We start from the raw sequence: 19,738 nt of genomic DNA on the forward strand, positions 1-19,738 counted from the left end.
AGCCCACGTTGGATGCCATTTAGCACATTGTGTCAGATTTATGACTCTGATTTTGGCAATGGCTGGGTTCCTCCATCTGTATCTTTGCCACACACACTCTGCCTCTATCTACCACTCTGTTCGGAGAGCAGCTGGGGCATGTGGGATGCACCATGTGTTCCATTCTGGCTGCCCTATTATGGCCTTTCTCATTGTTAGCTGACAAACATCGTATCACTCATGGCAAATGAGAACACCCTCTGGTGAGAAATCATCAAGGCCAAACTCTAGATCTGGCAATGAATGAACTGCAAATGGATTCCATTAGTGCATTTCTCACCCCCCAGCTATACCTGAGATAATCCCAAGGGACAAAAGACATTTAGATAACAGTAAATATACTTTAAGTAATGAGGTAACGATTCTATCTTGATAAAGTTGTCTTTAAAATATGGAAACCCAAATGGCAAATAAATAAATAACCCTAGAATGTAGTATATCAGTTTGGTGTGCTATCTTTTAGACTTCATTTCTTCACAATGTTTTATAGGAGATCTGGTGAGTGATTAATAAGTGATATAAATGTAAAATATTTAGGGAACAGTTTTTAGATTTCAAATTATAAACAGTTTACAGAAAACATACATACTGTAAGATGTATTATAATTTTATATTGTAACAGGGATTCACTCCATGTTGTATGTAGTTGTCATTAAAAAGGGCATCTAGAATTACTGGAATATATGTTTTAGGTGCACACACATGCTAGGTGTAGCTCTGATAATTGGCAAGGTCAAAGTCAGTGCTGTTTTGTGACTGTGGGCTGTGAAGTTGAAATTACGGCTCTCTTCCCTCTTGATGTGTGACTTTGGGGAAGTAATTGAATCTTTTTAAGCCTCACTTTCCCCCCTTTTTTTCATGATATTGAACATGAGGGTAATAACTGTTGTAGAAAATTGTTGAGAGTATTAAAAAATATATGCCAAAACATCTATAAGTGCTCAAAGCATGATCGTTGCCTTTGCTTCCTGGTCTACCTAGGTAAGTATGCCTGTTGGAATTGATTTTTAAAAAATCATTGGCCTTGGTCCTGGAGCCAGGAGCCATGGTGTGACTCCGGCTCTGCATTGCTCCAACCAGGTGGTTGACCTTGAACCTCTCTGGGCCTCAGTTTCTGATCTGTCAATCTGTCAGGCTCTTATCTGTTGGACTAGAAGACCATGAAGGTTCCTTTGCAGCTCCAGCATCTTTGCTTTATGATAGGAGCTGACAAGAGAGGCTGATTAAGGGAAACTGAAATCACATCATGGGCTTCAATCTCAGCCCGTCGGTTAAGCTCTCCAGGCCCAGCGTGGAACTTATATATCCAGTTACTGACCTAATGCCTAGAATATGTTAATGATAATGTTTCTCTTCCCTTGAAGCAAAGTAGACGCAGCCTACTCCTGAGTCCTCACACTCCTGATGTTCTGATCTGCCGGAAGCCGGTCCATTCTTGCTGCTTGACACAGTTGCTGCAGGAAAGAAACATCTGCACAGCATATGTTTCAATGGACCTGGCATATATAGCATACTGTTCTTAATATGTTTGCTCCCTTTAGCGCCATGTGTTTTAACCAAGGTCACCTCTCGGAGAAAGGTTGTTTCCCCAGGTGGGGATTTTTCCCTGAGGTTAGGGAGGGGATACAACCCCTTAATTAAGTGCCAGGCAGGTAGTTATACTACATAATCTTTACTCCCTGGAATGGAGATAAGAAACGCCCTAACCTTTGTAATAGAAATTGACAGGATTAAAATCCGCTGGTATAAATATAGATGTAACAAGACAATAATCATCAGATCCACATCAGCTCCACATCAGCTCCACATCAGATCCACATCAGCTCCTCATCAGCTCCTCATCAGCTCCTCAGCAGACCCTCGGTCAGATCCTAACCAGAACCTAGCCAGAGAACATGGCAAAAGATCCTGGACAGAACCTTGCTACAGAACTTCACTGGAGAACCTAGACAGAACATGGCAAAAGAACCTGGATAGAACCTGGCTAAAGAACCTGGTGACTGAACCTGGCTGGAGAACCTGGAGAACCTGGCTGGAGAACCTAGCGAGAGAACATGGCACCAGAACTTGGTTGGAGATCCTGACCAGAACTTCGCTGGAGATCCTGGAGGGAGAACCTCGCTATGCTGATGAACTGAAACCAGTTTCCATGTCATTCATTCTTCGCCGACTCCGTCCACACCTTTGGGGATCCCTGGACCTGCTGGGGCTGGACCCCAGCACTGATCCACTGGGTTCCTGAAGGACAGCGGAGGCTGGCAGCCCCCTCTCTGAGTTTTGCTCTGAGGAAGAGGAGAGGGTTCTTTCCACATGTCCCAATATTAGTGTCTAAGTGGCTTCAGAGCTTTCAGTCCTGGGGATTTTTATTTATAAATGTTTTTGTTAATTCTCACCTGAGTTTATTTTTCCATTGATTTTAAGAGAGAGTGGAAGGGAGGGGGAGAGACAGAAAGAGAAACATTGTTTTGAGAGAGACACATCGGTTGGTTGCCTCACCCACATGCCCCGACCAGGGCCAGGGTGCAACCGAAGTACGTGCCCTTGACCGGAATTGAACCCGGGACCCTTTAGTGCCTGGGCTGATGCTCTATCCTCGGAGCCAAACCGGCTAGGGCAGTCCCAGGGATTTTTAGAAGCTTCCAATGTGCTTTCTGAGAAGCTTCCATAGGCATGAGCATTTCCAAGACGGACAGACATCGTTTTTGCTGTAGGTTTTATTTAAAAGTGACACGGGAGATTTTTTTTTTAATGGGTGGCTTTTTACAAAAATATATATTTTATTGATTTTTTACAGAGAGGAAGGGAGAGGGAGAGTTAGAAACATCGATGAGAGAGAAACATTGATCAGCTGCCTCCTATACACCCCCTACTGGGGATGTGCCCCCAACCAAGGTACATGCCCTTGACCAGAATTGAACCTGGGACCCTTCAGTACGCAGGCCGTCACTCTATCCACTGAGCCAAACCGGTTAGGGCATAGGAGATTTTTATACATGTAGACTATGCTGCCAGTCCTGCCTGCCAACGTCTTCATACTCTTTCCTGATGAGTGTCACTGGCCAACCAGGTCTGCAGAGAGGGGCTGGTCCTCTCACTGCTCAGTTTTGGTTGTTTTAAGAGCTCTTGACTTCTGCTTCATCACACCTAAGTGTAAATAAAGGAAGTCAGCTCTAGGCACTTCTTATGTTTTTCAAAGCTCAAGGCTTGCGCTAGAATCAAGGTCATTGGGATGATGGATGGCATTTTGAAAATCGTTCAGCAACTGAGATAATAAGTGTTTCATCGATTGCAGCCTCCCTGCTGGTCTTAATCCAGGGGCTGCATCTACCCATTCAGAAGGCTGTCTTAAATTCACACTGGTTAGAAAATGTAGCTCCAAGGTGATACCCTACATTTCTAAAGCACAGTCGTCTCTTATGCCTTTTTTTTCTGGACAGTGGATACAAGAGAAATGGGAATTTAAAACGAGTTAGTTAAAATAAAAAGTAAAATTCGTGATGATCACCAAGGAAATTGATCCTCATGTCTTTTCGGCAAACAATAGTCTTTTGAAGACATGAATGATCAAAGCTCCTTAAAGCGGTCACTGGTCACTGACCATTAGAAGAGCGATCTCGAAGGTGGTAAGCAAATCTCTTTGTGGAAAAATGTCAGGGCAGAAAACAATCTGTAAGGGAATTGGGAGCACTCACGGACTGAACATAGGGAAATGAATTTGTTTCTTTACATTGTTTTTTAAATTAAATCTTTATTGTTGAAAGTATTACACATGTCCTCTTTTTACCCCCATAAACCCCTTCTAGCCGGCCCCATCCACCACCCCAGGCCTTCACCACCCTATTGTCTGTGTCTATGGGTTAAAAATTCACGTAAATCTTTCCCAGAAAAAATTGTGAATTGTACGTTAGCAACAAAGAAAATATGCTCATGGGAAACAACAACAACAAAACAAAACAAACAAACAAAAAGAAACCACACAAAAAAGTCCTGTGGTAATGTACAAAAGGAAAAAAGATGTGAATTATGAGGCCATAAAAGGGCTTTCAACAGATGAGATGCTCAGAGCCTGGAAGGGGCGGATGACGAGGCAGGACAAGGTCCTACAATGGCCCGTTGCTTCAGCAGCTGTGCGCGCAGCAGCCCGCACACAGACTTGCATTTACTGAGCCCGCTCTGTGATCCACAGTGTGCTTGGGGCTTTTATATTCACTGTGAGAGCTTACAGCCCCGACACCCCCTAAATGAAGGTTCATAACTTCCTCCACATTGAGCCTTTCTATCAAACTGTGCTTGTCCCTTCCTTCCCTGGGAAATTCTAGCCGAGCTTGTGCGTGCGTGCACACTGCATGCAAATGGCGGGCTGTCCCAGTTCTCTCCGGCTGGGTGTCAAATGCTCTGCAGCTTCAATGCTAAATACTCCCCTGTTAGTTTGTTGTGAGGCCAGGAAAAAGGTTTAATAGCCATTTTCTCATGCCCTGTGGCACTGGAGCGGAGATCAAATAAGGGTAAATCAGATTCTCTGCCCAGTTAAATCCTCTTATCTGAACGGCTCTCTGCCTTGGACTACGAGTGGCTGAGTTTATTGAGGAGGCCAGAGGCAGTAGTCAGCCAGGGTTTCCAAGCTGGTCCGAGTGCGCCCTGTAGATTTCTGGGAAGCGTGGGCCACCACTTTTAGCTAAAGGGTTCTGGACACAATAAATCCTCCAAGCTCTAACTGTTCCTGAAGGTCTGGGACAGCAGGGCCTGTCCCGGTGCAGTTTCTCCCACGTGATCTTGCCTCAACACGACGCTGATCTTTTCTGACAAAGCACAAAGGAGAAATAGGAAATGACAGGTCAAACACACTGTCGTTTCCCTCGTGTCTTTCTTGTGCATCCCTGCAGTTTAAATGGGGCTGTGGATGTGCGTCCACAGAGACACAGTGCAGTGTAGGGTGCTAGGCGTTCCTATGGCGAATGTGCGAATGCAGAGAAAACCAAGGGCTGGTTTAGTTCGAGCTACTTTTTTGAACATTGCCATTAGTTAGTGCCACACGAATGCGTTACCCCAGTGAACCCATAGAGGGAACATGACTTGCCAGAGGTCACACAGTCACCGGAGGCAAAGCCATGCTGGGGATCCCTGCCTCACCTGTCAGATCAAACCTGAGTCTGACCACTCTGCAAGGTGAAGAATGAAGGGTGCACACTCAGAAGCAGGGCCTGTGCTGAGTTAGGCTCTTGGGATCTGTGTCCCGTGGCTCAATAAAGGCTGCTTTTGGATGAGCCATCCCTCCCCCTAGGATGGGGCAGAAGAAATGAACAAGGCTCCTTGCTCCCAGGCAATGTCTCTGAGTGTCTGGAGAGTTCTGCGTTTTGACCTGATGCTGCTTACTTACTTTCAGACCTTGGGGAAAGATCAAGCACCATCAGCCGGGTTCAAAGGCCACATGGCTCTCTGCCATGAACGCATCAGCTTTAATCAGCCCTGGTTCCTAGCAAGGCCCCTCATTCAGGAAGAAAATAAAAGTGGAGCCAATATCTGCCCAGTCATACAGAGAACTAGCAGGGACCTAATTCTATTTTTCTATATTTGTTTTTTGACCATGTGTGGCTATGCTTTTTAGAATTGCCATTTCCAAGTCTTATTAAAGAGTGGTCATTTCATAACAATTGCCAGAAGAACTGGAGTATACCATTTGTTTTAAAATATATTTTTTGATTTGAAAATAATATGCATTCATGCAGAAGTGGAAAGAAAGATATAAAAATATTAAAGAGAATTTAAAAAATGAGCTGTACCATTAATACTCAGAGATTATCATTGTAAATTTTAGTTTATTTCTTACTAGTATTTTTATATATAAGTACACATTTGGGATTATATTTGCAACATGCACAAGGTCTCTTCTTAGGGTCTATTAAATATTAAGACCCATAGACAACCACATCCTACATGTGGCCTTGGTCCCCGTGGGAGGAATCATAGCTTGCCCACAAGGCAGCATCACATGCTCCTCTTCAGCACGTGTCCTTGCCGTGGTCCAGCAGAGCATTACAGCTCAGGTGTAAGGGGACCGCAGGTATATAAGAGGATGCAGGACCCACCAGGCTGAAAAGCCTCATGTCCTATAGGAGCTGATACAGGCATAGCTTTCATGGCCCCAAAATGGACATGCCAAGTTTCTGGCATCTCTGCCCTCGACCGTCAAAGCATGGTACCTCCTTGGCTAATTATAGTTCTCTGAGTCCAGAGGGATTCACCAATCAGGGCTTATTTTTGCCTAGTAACATAGAGCATTTTAGACATGTTTAAACATTTATTCTATTCTCTTTCTTTTTCTAAGGAAACAAAGCCAGAAAATTAAGAGAAGTTTAGATTATCTTGGAGAAGGGAAAATGGTTTCCCTTCTATATTCAATTTTTAGCCTTTAAAAAAATCTTAACAATAAATCACAAGCAGGTTTCATTGCTATTAAAGGTGTTTCAAAAACATGGCTGACCCATACTGTATTTACACAATCCTATAATAGTGTGTATTTAGCTAGTTCCAAGTTTGTTTGTTTTTTAACTATTAAACTATTACCGAGATGAAAATCCCTATAGACAAAATCTTTGTAGTTCTTTAAAACTCTGATTATTCCCATAACATAAATTCAGAAAATGGAGTTAATGATTGGGTCTGAAGTTTATAAAACTCTTAGTACATCTCTGACAAGCTGCTCTTCAGGAAGAAAATATCACTTTACACTCTGACTAGAATAAAAGCATCCGCACCTTCAATAACATGGGCTATGTCTCTTTAAAACATTTGTCAATTTTCTATGGGAAAAGTGCTGTATTTTTAAATATTACTTTCCTTTAATAATCGGGGAGTTTAGAATTGTTTATATGCACACAGCTAACTCATGGTTTTGCTACTTGTTTATTCTTGTCCTCTCCCATTTTTACTTTGGGAAGTCATCTTTTTAGGTATGAAGGATATTTACATTTGAGTCTTACATGCTGCAAACTTTTTTGCAGGTTTTATATACTTTTTCTTCTGATAGAAATGTTTATTTTTAGGTAGGCGAATCTACCAGTCCTTTTCTATATGCTTGCATCGACAATCCTAAGTGAGATTGTTGTGACTATTGAGGGTGCTTTGTGGTTGGGTCTCCAGACAGGTTCTTTCTCCTCTGCTTCTAGCCACTTAAGTACATATATGCCAGACACTGAGCTAAGTCATGTTTATGTATCATCTGATTTAAGTCTTGAGACAACTCTATGAAATAGTTGTCACATTACCCCCATTTTTTATGGGGGCGGGGGCAGGCAAAGAGTGACTTGCCCGAAGTCACACAGCCAGCATTTGAATCTAGGTGTCGGATGGCAAAACTGGTTGTATTAATCACTCTGACACATCATGTTTAATCAGTGCTGACCCTCATCCCTACAGCAGTCTTATCAAAATGATTAAAATAATAAAGCATGATGATTCCTTATGTCCACATTACCTTTCAAAAGTTTATTCCATTTCTCATCTTAAAGCAAGCAAAAATATGCATAGAAAACAATACTGGAGCTGAATGTCTGAGCAATCAGTATATTCCTCAGCACACCAGCAGGTATTTTTATTACTGTCCAAAAAAGAAGGGAGAAGGAGAGGGCAGCTTGGGGAGGAGGCAGAGTTAGGAAGGCATTTATTGGAAGAAAAGTGGGGAAATGATCACTGAGATTACATCCCAGATAATCTGACTTTGTAGCATGTTTTGGCACAGAAATGTTTCTTTTAAAACCCTCGCCAAGTCATTTTTAAAATTAAAATGTCTAAGTGTTAAATCACTTTACCAGATAATCCAGATATGTGAGCTTTATGCTTTGAAACAGTCTCCCTAAAGGATTGTCTGGCCTTTGTTTTGGCCTCATGAGAGAAAGGAATGAAATAAATGAAGGTGAAGTTACAACTTAATTGAATGTGATGTAACGTGATCAGAACCAGAGCATCAAGAATGAATCAGAGCAAACATCAGGTCAAGCGATTGCTCTCATCTCTGGAAGTTCAATCATAACAGCAGGAGACACAGGCCCCGGGAATTCTACTCCACTCTGATCCAGAGGCTTTATATCAACCCCGGCATTTGCATTCAAGACCTCTTCTTAATACACACCACCCACCGTATATTTTTTCAAGAGCACAGTAGCTGTCCTTCACACATTAGCCGACCATGTCTGTTGAGTTATGACATTCACACATGCATATATATATATATATATTTAAATTCAGATACCAGAAAGCAAAAGCTTATAAAAGACAAGACCTATTTCAATGAGCTTTTATGCAGAGTTCCACTGGCTCTGTTTTGGCTGAAACAGGACGCCCCTGATAAGGCTGCTGCTGAATGCCCAGGAAGGGAGGAAAGAGGAGAGAAGGCAGACAGAAATGTGGTTTAGCATCTGACGACAAAGCAGGGAGTCTATTTCTGTACTTACAATAGCAGTCGGGGTGGCAGCCAGCACACAATAGAGCACCAGAGGGGTGATGAAGCTTTCTTCCTCTGTCCCCGGGTAAGGCTTCATTAAGTCTCCGTCCTGACAGAAGAATCCTTGGATGTGCACCTGAAAAGTGTCAGTGCATTCGAAGTAGTAGGCAAGCAGCACTGTCCCGGCCATGATGACAAGCTGAAAATACAGCATGGCCACACAGAGGCATTAGCAGGGCTTCGCAGCAGCGCTCGCCCCTCAGAGCACAGTCCCTCCATCACCCCGCAGCTCTCCTGGTATTGGTATTGGCGCGTGTGTGCGTGCCTGGCTCGGCATGCTCCGGGCTCAGCAAGTGTGTGCTCGCCTGTCTGCCTTGTAACATCTGTTATCTAAACCTTCCAGCAAATAACGCACAGCTCCCATCTGAGAGGCACAGCACAGCAAGGCGTGCAGGGGACCCAGCCTCTGTGGCCACCCTCTCAGAGGGTACGTGGGAGCCAAGGCAGTATTTCCATTCAGGACAGAGGTGAAAAGTCAAAGGGCAGTGGCAGAAGAATTGGCAAGATGTAGATGTGAGATCTGTTCATGAGACGTTCCATAAACTGTGAGAGGTAGACTTACCTTATAAAATATTAGAGGCAGGGAAATCATGAATGAATGACAAAGGAAGGAAGGAAGGAAGGAAGGAAGGAAGGAAGGAAGGAAGGAAAGAAGAAAGGAAGGAAGGAGGGAAGGAAGGAAGGAAGGAAGGAAGGAAGGAAGGAAGGAAGGAAGGAAGGCTACTACTTTCATTGAAAAACGGGAAAGATAAAAATGAAGTAAACAAAAGCAAAAACATACATATACACATACACATACATATGGTGTAAATTGTAAACGGACTCAATAGAAAAGAGAATAGAAACTTTTAGGACATAGACTTGTCTTAACATCAAATATATTGAAATCAACAATAATGGTCATATGTCTAAATTTGAAATTTTGAATAGCTGCCTGACCAATTTAATCCTGAAAGCAGCATCCAGAGAGCATTGAATGAATGAGTGAATGAATCAATTAATTCAAACGCAAAGAACAGGAAAGCTTGGAGACTCAGGGTGGTAGAGGTAGGTGGGAACTTGGGCAGCCTATGGGACAGAACAGACCCATTGGCATGAGTCCCCTTGCCTTTGCTCCCCCATGAGTAGCCATGAACCCCTCCTTGTCATTTTCAAGCAGTTAGAGATAGAACAATTCAGTTCTCGATTTCTTTTCCATGGAGTATTCTCTCGTGACCATATATTTAAATAAAAGCTTATGCATTTACTGCAGGGACAGAAACACCACATTGGTTCCACTTGCAGGAGCAGAGAGGCCTGTCTGCCTTGCCACACTGATGACACTGCACAATTAGCTATCAGCATCCTCCCTTCTTCCTCCCTGTATAGGCCATGGTTCATCACTGTCTAGGTTTACACCACTGGTGCCAGCTGGCACACTTGCCATCTCTGTTGCCTTCTCCAGCCCCCTTTAGGGGGGATGCATGGAGGGAAGCCATAATGTTGGTGTCACATGAGCAGATGGTGAAGCCGTGCTGGACCCAAGAGCTGGTGGAAAGGTTGACGATGTCAGTGAGAAAGGAGCAGCTATGGCTGTGGGGTGTGTGGTGGGGTGAGGGGGTGGGGGGGGGGGAAGGGGATAATGAGGTGTAAGGAGCTTATGTACCAGGGATTGCCCTCAGCTGTCTCTTTCTAAGAACCACAATCCAATATACCCTGTATATGAAAATGCATTAATTCCTGATCATTCCACAAGGATTCAGAAGGCAGAATCCACCACTACTTGAAATCCAGCCTCTCAGGGTTGAAAGTACTGTGTTTCTACCCAGGAACTCTGCGGATCAGAGAAAAGTGAATGTCACAAACAGTCACAGCTGGGAAGGGCACAAAGCTGAGAGAAGAGGCTGAGATGATATGAGTGATTTCCATCAGTCTGTAAAGTCTGGAGCAATTGAAGAGCACTCATTTATATGACCTGATAGAAGCTGAGAGAGCAGGGGAGAGGCAATGGGGGTATAGACTCATCTGAGTGAGTGTGAATGTGTGTGTCTGTGTGTGTGTGTGTCTGTGTGTGTGTGTAGTGTATAGTGTATCAGAGAGTGAGGGCAAACACAAAAGCCCATGACTTACCCAAAATCAACCAACCAATCAGAAACTCCATAAAATTGAAGGTGTTGTCCACTATGTCAATTTTTGGAGGCCTGCTGCCCTGTGGGAGTAGGTTATGCTAACAAGGTCTTGGGCTGCTCAGCTTTTAAAGATGATACTGCGTGTTAGAGAAAGGATACACAAACTGTGTCCAATTTCTTCTCAGTTAAGTACCAAAGGAAGGTGTCCCTGGAAATCACTCCTGAGGGTAGCTGAATGTTCTCTTGGTCATGATGTGCCACATTTAGCCATTATACTCTGATGACATAAGGAAGAATTAAGAAGGAAAATACCCCCATAATTTGGAGATGAAGGCCTAACCTTTGGTCTCTGTTCTGCCACTGACTGGCTTTATAATCCTAGACATACAACTTTGGCTTTTCTGAGCCACATTGCGGGGAAATACCCTAAGGAGCATAACATAACATGGAAAGTGGAATTAAATAAGAAGACTTGGAGAAAGTCTTTGGGTAGCATATGATACGTAAAGCATTATGTAATAGTACATATGTTATACAAGTACCTATAATCAATGAAAAAATTAACAAAAAAGTCAGACCAATATAAGAGATGAATAGCCAAAAACAGTCCTGATGGAATAAATGCATACATTATTTGGATTTCCTTTAATTTATGAACATAGCTAGGCCCATAGCCCAATTCTCCTTTAGGCCAAAGACTGGTGAATTTTTGCCTAGGCAAGTTTGAACCAAGTTAATCTTTAGTCTTCATTGTATTCTAATGCAGCAGTCGCCAACCGGTGGTCTGCAGACCACTGGTGGTCCGTGAGATCTGAAAGCTTGGCGACTGCTGTTTGGGGCAGAATTCTGAGCTGGCTCCCAAAATTTTTGTCCCAGGTGTACATGTTTGGTATAACCCTTCTTTCTGGGTGTCGGTAAGACCTATAAATATAATAGGATGTCACTCCCTTGATTATGTTACAGTATATAACAAAGACTTAGGAATTGTGATGATGTAATTAAGGTCCCTAGTCAGTTAACTTTGAGTTCATGAAAAGGGAGATTATCATGGCTGGGCTTGACCTAATCCGCTGAAACCTTTAAGTGAAGTCAAAAGAGTCAAAGCATCAGAGACACTGAAGAAACAAACCACCAAACTGGAAAAGACCACATGGCCAGGAATGGCAGGCTGACTCTGGAGCTGAGGGTCTCGGTCCAATAGCTGCAAAGAACTGATTTCTGCACAACCAGTGAGCCTGGAAGAAGACCCTGAGCCTCAGGTGAGACACAGTCCTAGCTGACATTTTAACCTCCACCTAATAAGACACTGAGCAGAGAACCCAGGTAACTCACACCCAGACTCCTGACCCACAGAAACTGCAAGATATAAGGCTGTGTGGTTTTAAATGCCTATGTTTGTGGCAATTTGTTACATGGCACAGAACACTAATGTCAGCAGAGAAGCTCTCAGCGATCTCTATGAGCAGGTCAGTCTCAAAGGGACTGCTCTAATGGGGCAGCAGAATTGCAGCTCTTATGCTTTCCCTGAATCTCCTTCATTATGCAGTGATCCCGGAGGTGGCATTTCAACACCAGGATCCTCTTTTATTATTTTCCTCTGTGGTTCCAAAACTTGAAACATGTTTCCTTAGCATTTGTAAGTCCTGTTTACTTTAGAATAGTTAACTTGATTTCTAATTTTAATGAAGTAATTATTTTAAAATTAAATGTAAGAGCAGGTATTCTTACTGGCATGAAATGAACAGAGTAATCAAACCCCAAATCAAAGAAATCAGATATTTTGTTATTCCTTATAGGTTTAGCATGGATAAATGTACATTTCACTTCTACTCAAGCTTTTTATTTTTTTATAACTTTTTAAAAAATATTTTTATTGATTTCAGAGAGGAAGGGAGAGGGAGAGAGAGATAGAAACATCAATGATGAGAGAGAATCATTGATTGGCTGCCTCCTGCACATCCCCCACTGGGGATCAAGCCCGCAACCTAGGCATATGCCCTGACCGGGAATCGAACCGGTGACCTCTTGGCTCCTAGGTCGACGCTCTAGCGCTGAGCTACACCCAGCTGGGCAACTCAAGCTTTTTAAAAGACAGAAAATATCTCACTGGTCCTGGTAGTTGACATCCTCTGAGATGTTCGTCCAGACCCTGACGTCCTCTGAGAATTACACATGAACCCACAGTCATGCTTCTACTGCAAGACTGATTCCCTGGCTTGCAGCCCACTTGAACTATGGCATGAGCTTCTCTCTCAAGAATCTGAAGTGAGATTCACAGACCTTTATTTTAAAAAATATATATATATCTTCAGAGAGGAAGGAGGAGAGAGTTAGAAACATCGATGATGAGAGAGAATCATTGATTGGCTGCCTTCTGCATGCCCCACACTGGGGATTGAGTCTGCAACCTGGGCATGTGCCCTGACCAGGAATTGAACTGTCACCTCCTGATTCACAGGTCAATTCTCAACCACTGAACCACGGCGGCTGGACAATTCACAGACATTTGTGTGTCTTTGTTGACCACCTGAACTCAGGACTTACAAATGCAAGAACTACGAGCTGCCTAGTGTGGCCATCTATACCTGGAACAGCTGTGAAAGCTAATGGACAGATACATAGAGAAAAAAATAAAGTGGACAAGCAATTCAGGAGACCAGAAAGCCTGGGGAGAAAGAACAATCTTGGTTCTGGTGATTTTTCAGATTCTCATTTTAGTTTATGTGGAAGCCAGTCCATTCTTCTGGGATTCATAGGATTCACTTTTGTCCTTCTTTAAAAAATTCCTTTTTGGCTTCACACAATGCAATTAATTTTTGTTCTATGAATCTAAAGAGCCATATCCAAAACAACCTATGCTGTTCTTATAGGATATAGTCCTTTAGGGCTCTGGAACAACCTCTGCTCCAAATCCACACATACTCTTAGGTTCGACTTCTTTATAGGAATGAATCTGATTGGGCAAGCGAAGAATAACACGTGGGTTAGCTGAATGCCAGTCATTAGACACTGACGCCAATGGCATCACTTCCCTCTTGCAGAGGAAGGGGAGAAAAGTGAAGATGTGAGATCAGGGCCTTTGCTATGTCGCCCACTCCAGTCAAAAACACTAAAGAAAATCTTTGGGGCTTTAAAGCTGATGTTCTCCATCCACCTCCCCAGGCAGTGAAGGCTGAGGGTCACTGCAGGCGCTGAAGTCCTTGCTGAAGACCCCGCTCCGGAGCCTCTCACAGCGGACAGGAGGGCGTGGCCTTCTCCTCATTTCCAGGCCCTTCTGACTGTGGCTGTGAGGTGAGCTGATTAACAGGCTGTGTGGATGCCTTTGAAGGCACATTCTGTGACTCCTCAACTGTCACCTGAGAAAACATGCCTGGACCAGGATCGGTAACCAGGACCAAATGGCTGCTTCTCAGGGACTACTGACCTTCAGGGATGTGGCCATAGATTTCTCTGAGGAGGACAGGGAATGCCTGGACCCAGCTCAGCAGAAATTGTACATGGATGTGATGTCGGAGAACCATAGCAACCTGGTCTCTGCGGCTATGTCACCTGAAGATGCCCAAGCCTTTTTGCCAAAGCCCAGAATACAAGACTTATTCTCTGAAATAATACTGAGTACATATAATGGAAACACAAGTTATCAATAGAATGCACATTGGAAAAACTTTAAGCAAAAGTGATATCTTAATAATCATCTGAGAACTGAGTTTGCAGAGAACCATTATAAAAGTGGAAAAGTCTTTGACCAAATGTTCGATCACAATATGCATCAGGTTATTCCTATTGTGGAGAAGACACACAAAGGAAGTAAATGTGTCAAGTCTTGCCTGCAATCTTCAAATTACACTGAACAAGAGAATATTCATACTGGGGAGGAGACTTACAAATGGAATGCGTGTGGTAGAGTCTTCAGTCAAATATTCAATCCAAATAAACTGCAAAAAATCTATACTGGAGAAAACCTTATAAATGAAAAGATTCTGGTAAAACATCTAATTGGCTCTCAGGTTGTACTCTAAATCAAATAATTCATCCTGGAGAGATGCCTTACAAGTGTAAAGAATGTGGCAAAGCCTTTAGTCCATCCTCACACCTTAATCGTCATCAGTGTGTTCATCCTGGAGAGAAGCTTTATAAACGTAGAGAATGTGGCAAAGCCTTTAGCCAGTCCTCAAACCTTACTATGCATCAGAGAGTTCATAGCGGAGAGAAGCCTTATCAAGGTAGAGAATGTGGGGAAACCTCAGTCAGTCCTCAAGCCTTAATTGACATCAGAGAGTTCATACTGGACAGACACCTTTTAAATGTAGAGATTGTGGTAAAGCGTTCCTCCACAGTTCAAGTATTATTCGACATCAAAAAGTTCATACTGGAGACAAGCCTTACAAATGTAGAGAATGTGATAAAGCATTTAGCCACTCTTCATCCCTTACTCATCATCAGAGAGTTCACACTGGAGAGAGGCCTTATAAATGTAGAGAAGGTGGCAAAGCCTTTAGCCGGTCCTCACACCTAACTATGCGTCAGAAAGTTCATACTGGAGAGCAGCCTCATGAATGTAGAGAATGTAGCAAAGTCTTTAGCAGGCCTCAGCCCTTACCGCACATCAGAAAATTCATACCGGAGAGAAGCCTTGTAAATGTAGAGAATGTGGCAACGCTTTTAGGTTGTTGGAGACCAGGTGTAAGCCGACAAGGTCCTTGCACCTGAAGGGGCTAGCAAGGCTGGGACCCTTACCCACACAGTTTTCCCAGACTTGTTTGGATGGCGATTATCAGTAGAATGAGAGCAACCTTTGTAGAATGAGAACAGCCTTTCATGGCTTACCAAGAAGTCTGTAACTACTGAGATTTGCTGTACCGAGAACTTGTCCTTCCGCTCTATCTCTCCCTTAGAGATTAAGAGGAACAAAGAATACATTCCTCTTGACAGACCTCCTATTCAGTGTGTTGTGTATAAATAAGATTGTGTGGCTAATAAACTTACTTCAGTTCCTTGAGAGCTGGAGTCCTCCCGATCCCGCTTTCCTGTCTTTCTTTCTTTTCTCAATTCCCACCTCCCTGCCTCAGCCCGGCTCAACCTGTCACGCTGACCCTGACATTAGGTGGTCCTCAAACCTTACTTATCATCCAAGTGTTCATACTGGAGAGAAGCCTTATACATGTAGAGAATGTGGTAAAACCTTTACTGCCTCAGCATCCCTTACTTATCATCAGAGAGTTCCTACCAGAGAGAAGCCCCATAAATAAAGGTGATGTGGCAAAGCCTTCCGGCATTCCTCAGGCTTTACTGACCATCAGATAACACATACTGGAGAGTAGCCACATGCATGTAGAGAATGTGACAAATCCTTTGGCAGCTTCCCAAACCTTACTGCATACCAGAGTGTTCATATTGGAAAGAAGCCTTATAAATGCAGAGGATATGGCAAAGACTTTAGCAAATCCTCAACCCTTACTGTACAGCAGAGAGCTCATACTTGAGATAAGTCTTACAGAAATGCGAAGTGTCATTAGTCCTCTAACAGTAGTGAGAACTTTGGGAATATCACAAAATCTAACTGGGAAGAAGCCTTATGCATATGAAAAATGTAGAAAAGCCTTTAAAAGGCATTCTTGTATTACTGTGCACGAGAGACTTTATACTGAAGAGAAACCTTACAAATGTAGAGAATGTTGTAGAGCCTGTTTGCACAGCTGAAAATTTACTTAATATCAGAGATTTTTATAGTGGAGGAAAGCCTTACACTGTACAAAATGTGAAAAAGTGTCTGGCTGGCATGGATCTGTGGTTTAGCTTCGACCTATGAACCAGGAGGTGCAATTCCTGGTAAGGGCACATGCCCAGGTTGGGGACTTGATCCCCACTGTGTGGCATGCAGGAGGCAGCCGACCAATGATTCTCTCTCATCATTGATGGTTCTATCACTCTTTCCCTCTCCCTTCCTCTCTGAAATCAATAAAAATGTATTTGTTTTAAAAAAAGAAAGAAAGAAAAGAAAATCTTTGGAAATACAATTGCCCAAACACCAGGGATAGTTAGCCCTACTCTAGGGAATGACAGGTGTGATGTGTGCGGTAGACTTATTATGTAAATAAGTAGGGGGGGTGGGGGCTTTGAGAGGGCGTAAGGGAGGAAAATCTCATTAATCTATCAGGCTGAGGCCTTCTCAATTTTTAAAAAGCCAGTTGAAGAAACTACACTTAAACTATAATTTCCAAAGGAAATGCAATTTTCTTGCCATCTTTAAAATTTCCTTCATTAATAATCAAAAGAGGTTTCCAGTAAAAGAGATATGGCTTTAATCAGCAGACATAGCCGCCGGGTGAGCAACCCTTGATAGCACAAGTGAATGCACAAGCCTAGTGTTTGAATCATCACCATGGCAGTTTTTGTTTTCTAACTGAGCACTGCACTGGCTTGGGGGAGGGTGGTTTGTCTTTCTGCGTAAGGAGTGGCTTTCTAATTGGTCCTAACAGATCGTTTTGAGTCTTGTGCCTCCTCTGAAGGAAAAAAGAGAACTTCATTGTTACTTCCTTTGGCCTGTCCGTGTCATAATAATATCCACATTAAACATCCTAATGTATGATGTTGCAAATAAAAGTAATTTACGACATTCTAATCCACTTAATCTTGGAGAAACGGGAGAGAATAGGATTTCAGCCCAACAAAAGAAATTTGCCTAGTCATTATGGCTCCACCCGGATGGGATTGAGCTCAGTGAGGCTCCATGGTATGTCTGATCCTGTACTTTCCTTATTTGGGGGTGGGGGCATGTAATGGGTTTTTCATCCCTAGGAATACTGTGGTATAGGACACTAGGTACAGATGCTGTAAAGAAGAATCCAGAGTGGATGCACACTGGCTTAGCTGAACACTAGAGTTCCCGAAATGGCTCTGGAAGTCCCCCTTGAGCACCTCTGCAGTGCGGTGAGATGTCTCCTCCAGTGCTTCTACAGCTCCCTGGGAAAACCTGCAGGACCCCAGCCCTCACAGTTTTGCTTCGCCATCTCTGATTTTTCTGTGTCTCCCTCCACCAAACTGTGAGGCCTGAAGGGAAAGCGTCCTTCATATCTGTAACTCCAGTTTAGCACAGGTACATAATAGATTTTTAAAACATATCAGTTGAATGAGTAGATGAGATTCTAGAATTCATTTTACTCACAGTAATTCTGGCATCTGTCCAACAAACACATAACCTGAAACTGTTTAAGACATCTTATTAGCATATTGGCTAAAACTAAAGTTTTGAATATAAATCAACATGTTCTGAACAGTGATGTCTGGCATGCAAGATCTTAATAGGTGCTTTGAAAAGAAAGAGTTGTAATTATTTTGCTCTAAAAAATGAGGGATATTTTCATGGACATACTGTTTCATGGTTTTAAATGGATATATATAACAAACAGGAAGTCACCATAATTTTCATTTAAGAGATAACAGTATGATTTTAATACTTAATAGCAAGTGATTATATATATATATATATAGTGGCCAGATTATTATGACCATCCCATCAGTATAATGAAGTGAATTAGTTATGCAAATAATAATAATAATAAAACCTTGAGAGTATTTGCTTAGGAAGTTTTCAATATTCAGTATTTTTGGAAGTGTCAATGAAGTACTGATGGGTGGTCATAATAATGTGGCCAGTCATAATAATCTGGCCACTCAGTATATATATATATATATATATATATATATATATATATATAATCACTTGCTAGTAAGTATTAAAATCATACTGTTATCTCTTAAATGAAAATTATGGAGACTTCCTATTTGTTATTTACAACATGAATCCTCTTCTCATCATGAGTCGTTAAATTACAGATCTATTTGGGGGAAAAACAAGCACTATAAATGATTTTATGACTCTAAATGAGAATAAAACATATAACAAACACTGAATATTCTGCATGCCGTGTAGAACAAATGTTAATGATTCAAACAAAAACCCCAGCAACACTAAAAACACAAGGTAGAGCTTCCTGTTTCCTTTAAAATAATTTTCGACAGAAGTACTTAAGATACCATTCTCATTTCCCTACCAGAAAGCAACATGATTCTTCTTTCTCCAAATGCCTTGCTAAGTTTCTTGGGAATTAGGCAAATGAGAAGAAAAGGAAAGACATTTTTCCAAATCAACCAGTTTGTTCTTCTTTTTAATTAAAACAGGTAAATCTCAATGTTGCACAAGATTTAGATGTTCTCATTTTCCTTTAAAAATTACCAGGTAGGGACTTTCCATATGTTCCTTAAAATTACTGGTTAAGTTGCCTCTGTAATAGTGCGTCTCCCAAACACACTGCGCTGCATAAATGAACACAGACCCGATGCTCACTCACACTCCTGGAGATTGTCAGATCACAGGTGCTCAGGCCTGCACCTGCTTCGCTCCGGCTGCATCTAAGCAAAGTCAGTTATCCTACTGAAAGCAATTTCGTGAGCATCGAGGTTCATTTCGCTTGTCAGGCTTCGCTCTGTGGGAGTAACATTTTGCATCGATGGAAATGCTCTTTGTACTCTCAATATGGTAGCTACTAGCCATGTGTGGCTACCAAGTCCTTGAAACGTGGCTACTGAAACTGAAGAACAGACTTTTAAATCTTATTTCATCTTCATTTATTTAAAATTATATAGCCACGCATGTCTAGTGGCTTCCCATGAGACAGGACATGATGACTTCATTAGCAGGGTTGTACCATGAACCAAACATAAATTTGAACCTTTTAAAAAATTATAAAACACTCTAATCAGAATTAAATCACTAGAGATTAATCATTATTAACATGTAGTATCTATTTATTTTTCTAGACTTTATCTTCCCCATATGAACACACACAATCATAGGTAGATTTTAAAATGTATGAACTAGAATTACACTGCACATGTTGTTCCATAGCTTGCATATTTTGATTATCTTCCTATGTTAGTAAATAGAGAGCTTTACAGTTACATGAGTTAATATATCCCCATCCCTTTTTTTTTTTGCTAAGCCAGTCTCATTTTTGTTATTTCCCGTCAAGGAAACTGACACAGATGTGTTCAGGGACCAGCTTCACCTTTAGGGGTAGCATGCCAGGTG

The 19,738-nt window shown here is 42.3% G+C and overlaps 1 protein-coding gene across 2 annotated transcripts in view; it reads right to left on the bottom strand.

Annotated features, from left to right (window-relative positions):
- Nucleotides 1-19,738, bottom strand: part of PLPPR1 (phospholipid phosphatase related 1) — a 191,191-nt gene that overhangs the window by 27,269 nt on the left and 144,184 nt on the right. For both annotated transcript variants that reach the window (XM_070430103.1, XM_070430102.1), the window contains one exon: nt 8,490-8,678. In XM_070430103.1, the coding sequence (XP_070286204.1) occupies nt 8,490-8,678 (189 nt within the window). The remainder of the gene's footprint in view (nt 1-8,489; nt 8,679-19,738) is intronic.

This window comes from Myotis yumanensis, unplaced genomic scaffold (genome assembly GCF_028538775.1).
Source record: "Myotis yumanensis isolate MYYU_CA2020_CCGP unplaced genomic scaffold, mMyoYum1.0.hap1 SCAF_12, whole genome shotgun sequence".
Lineage (NCBI taxonomy): Eukaryota > Metazoa > Chordata > Mammalia > Chiroptera > Vespertilionidae > Myotis > Myotis yumanensis.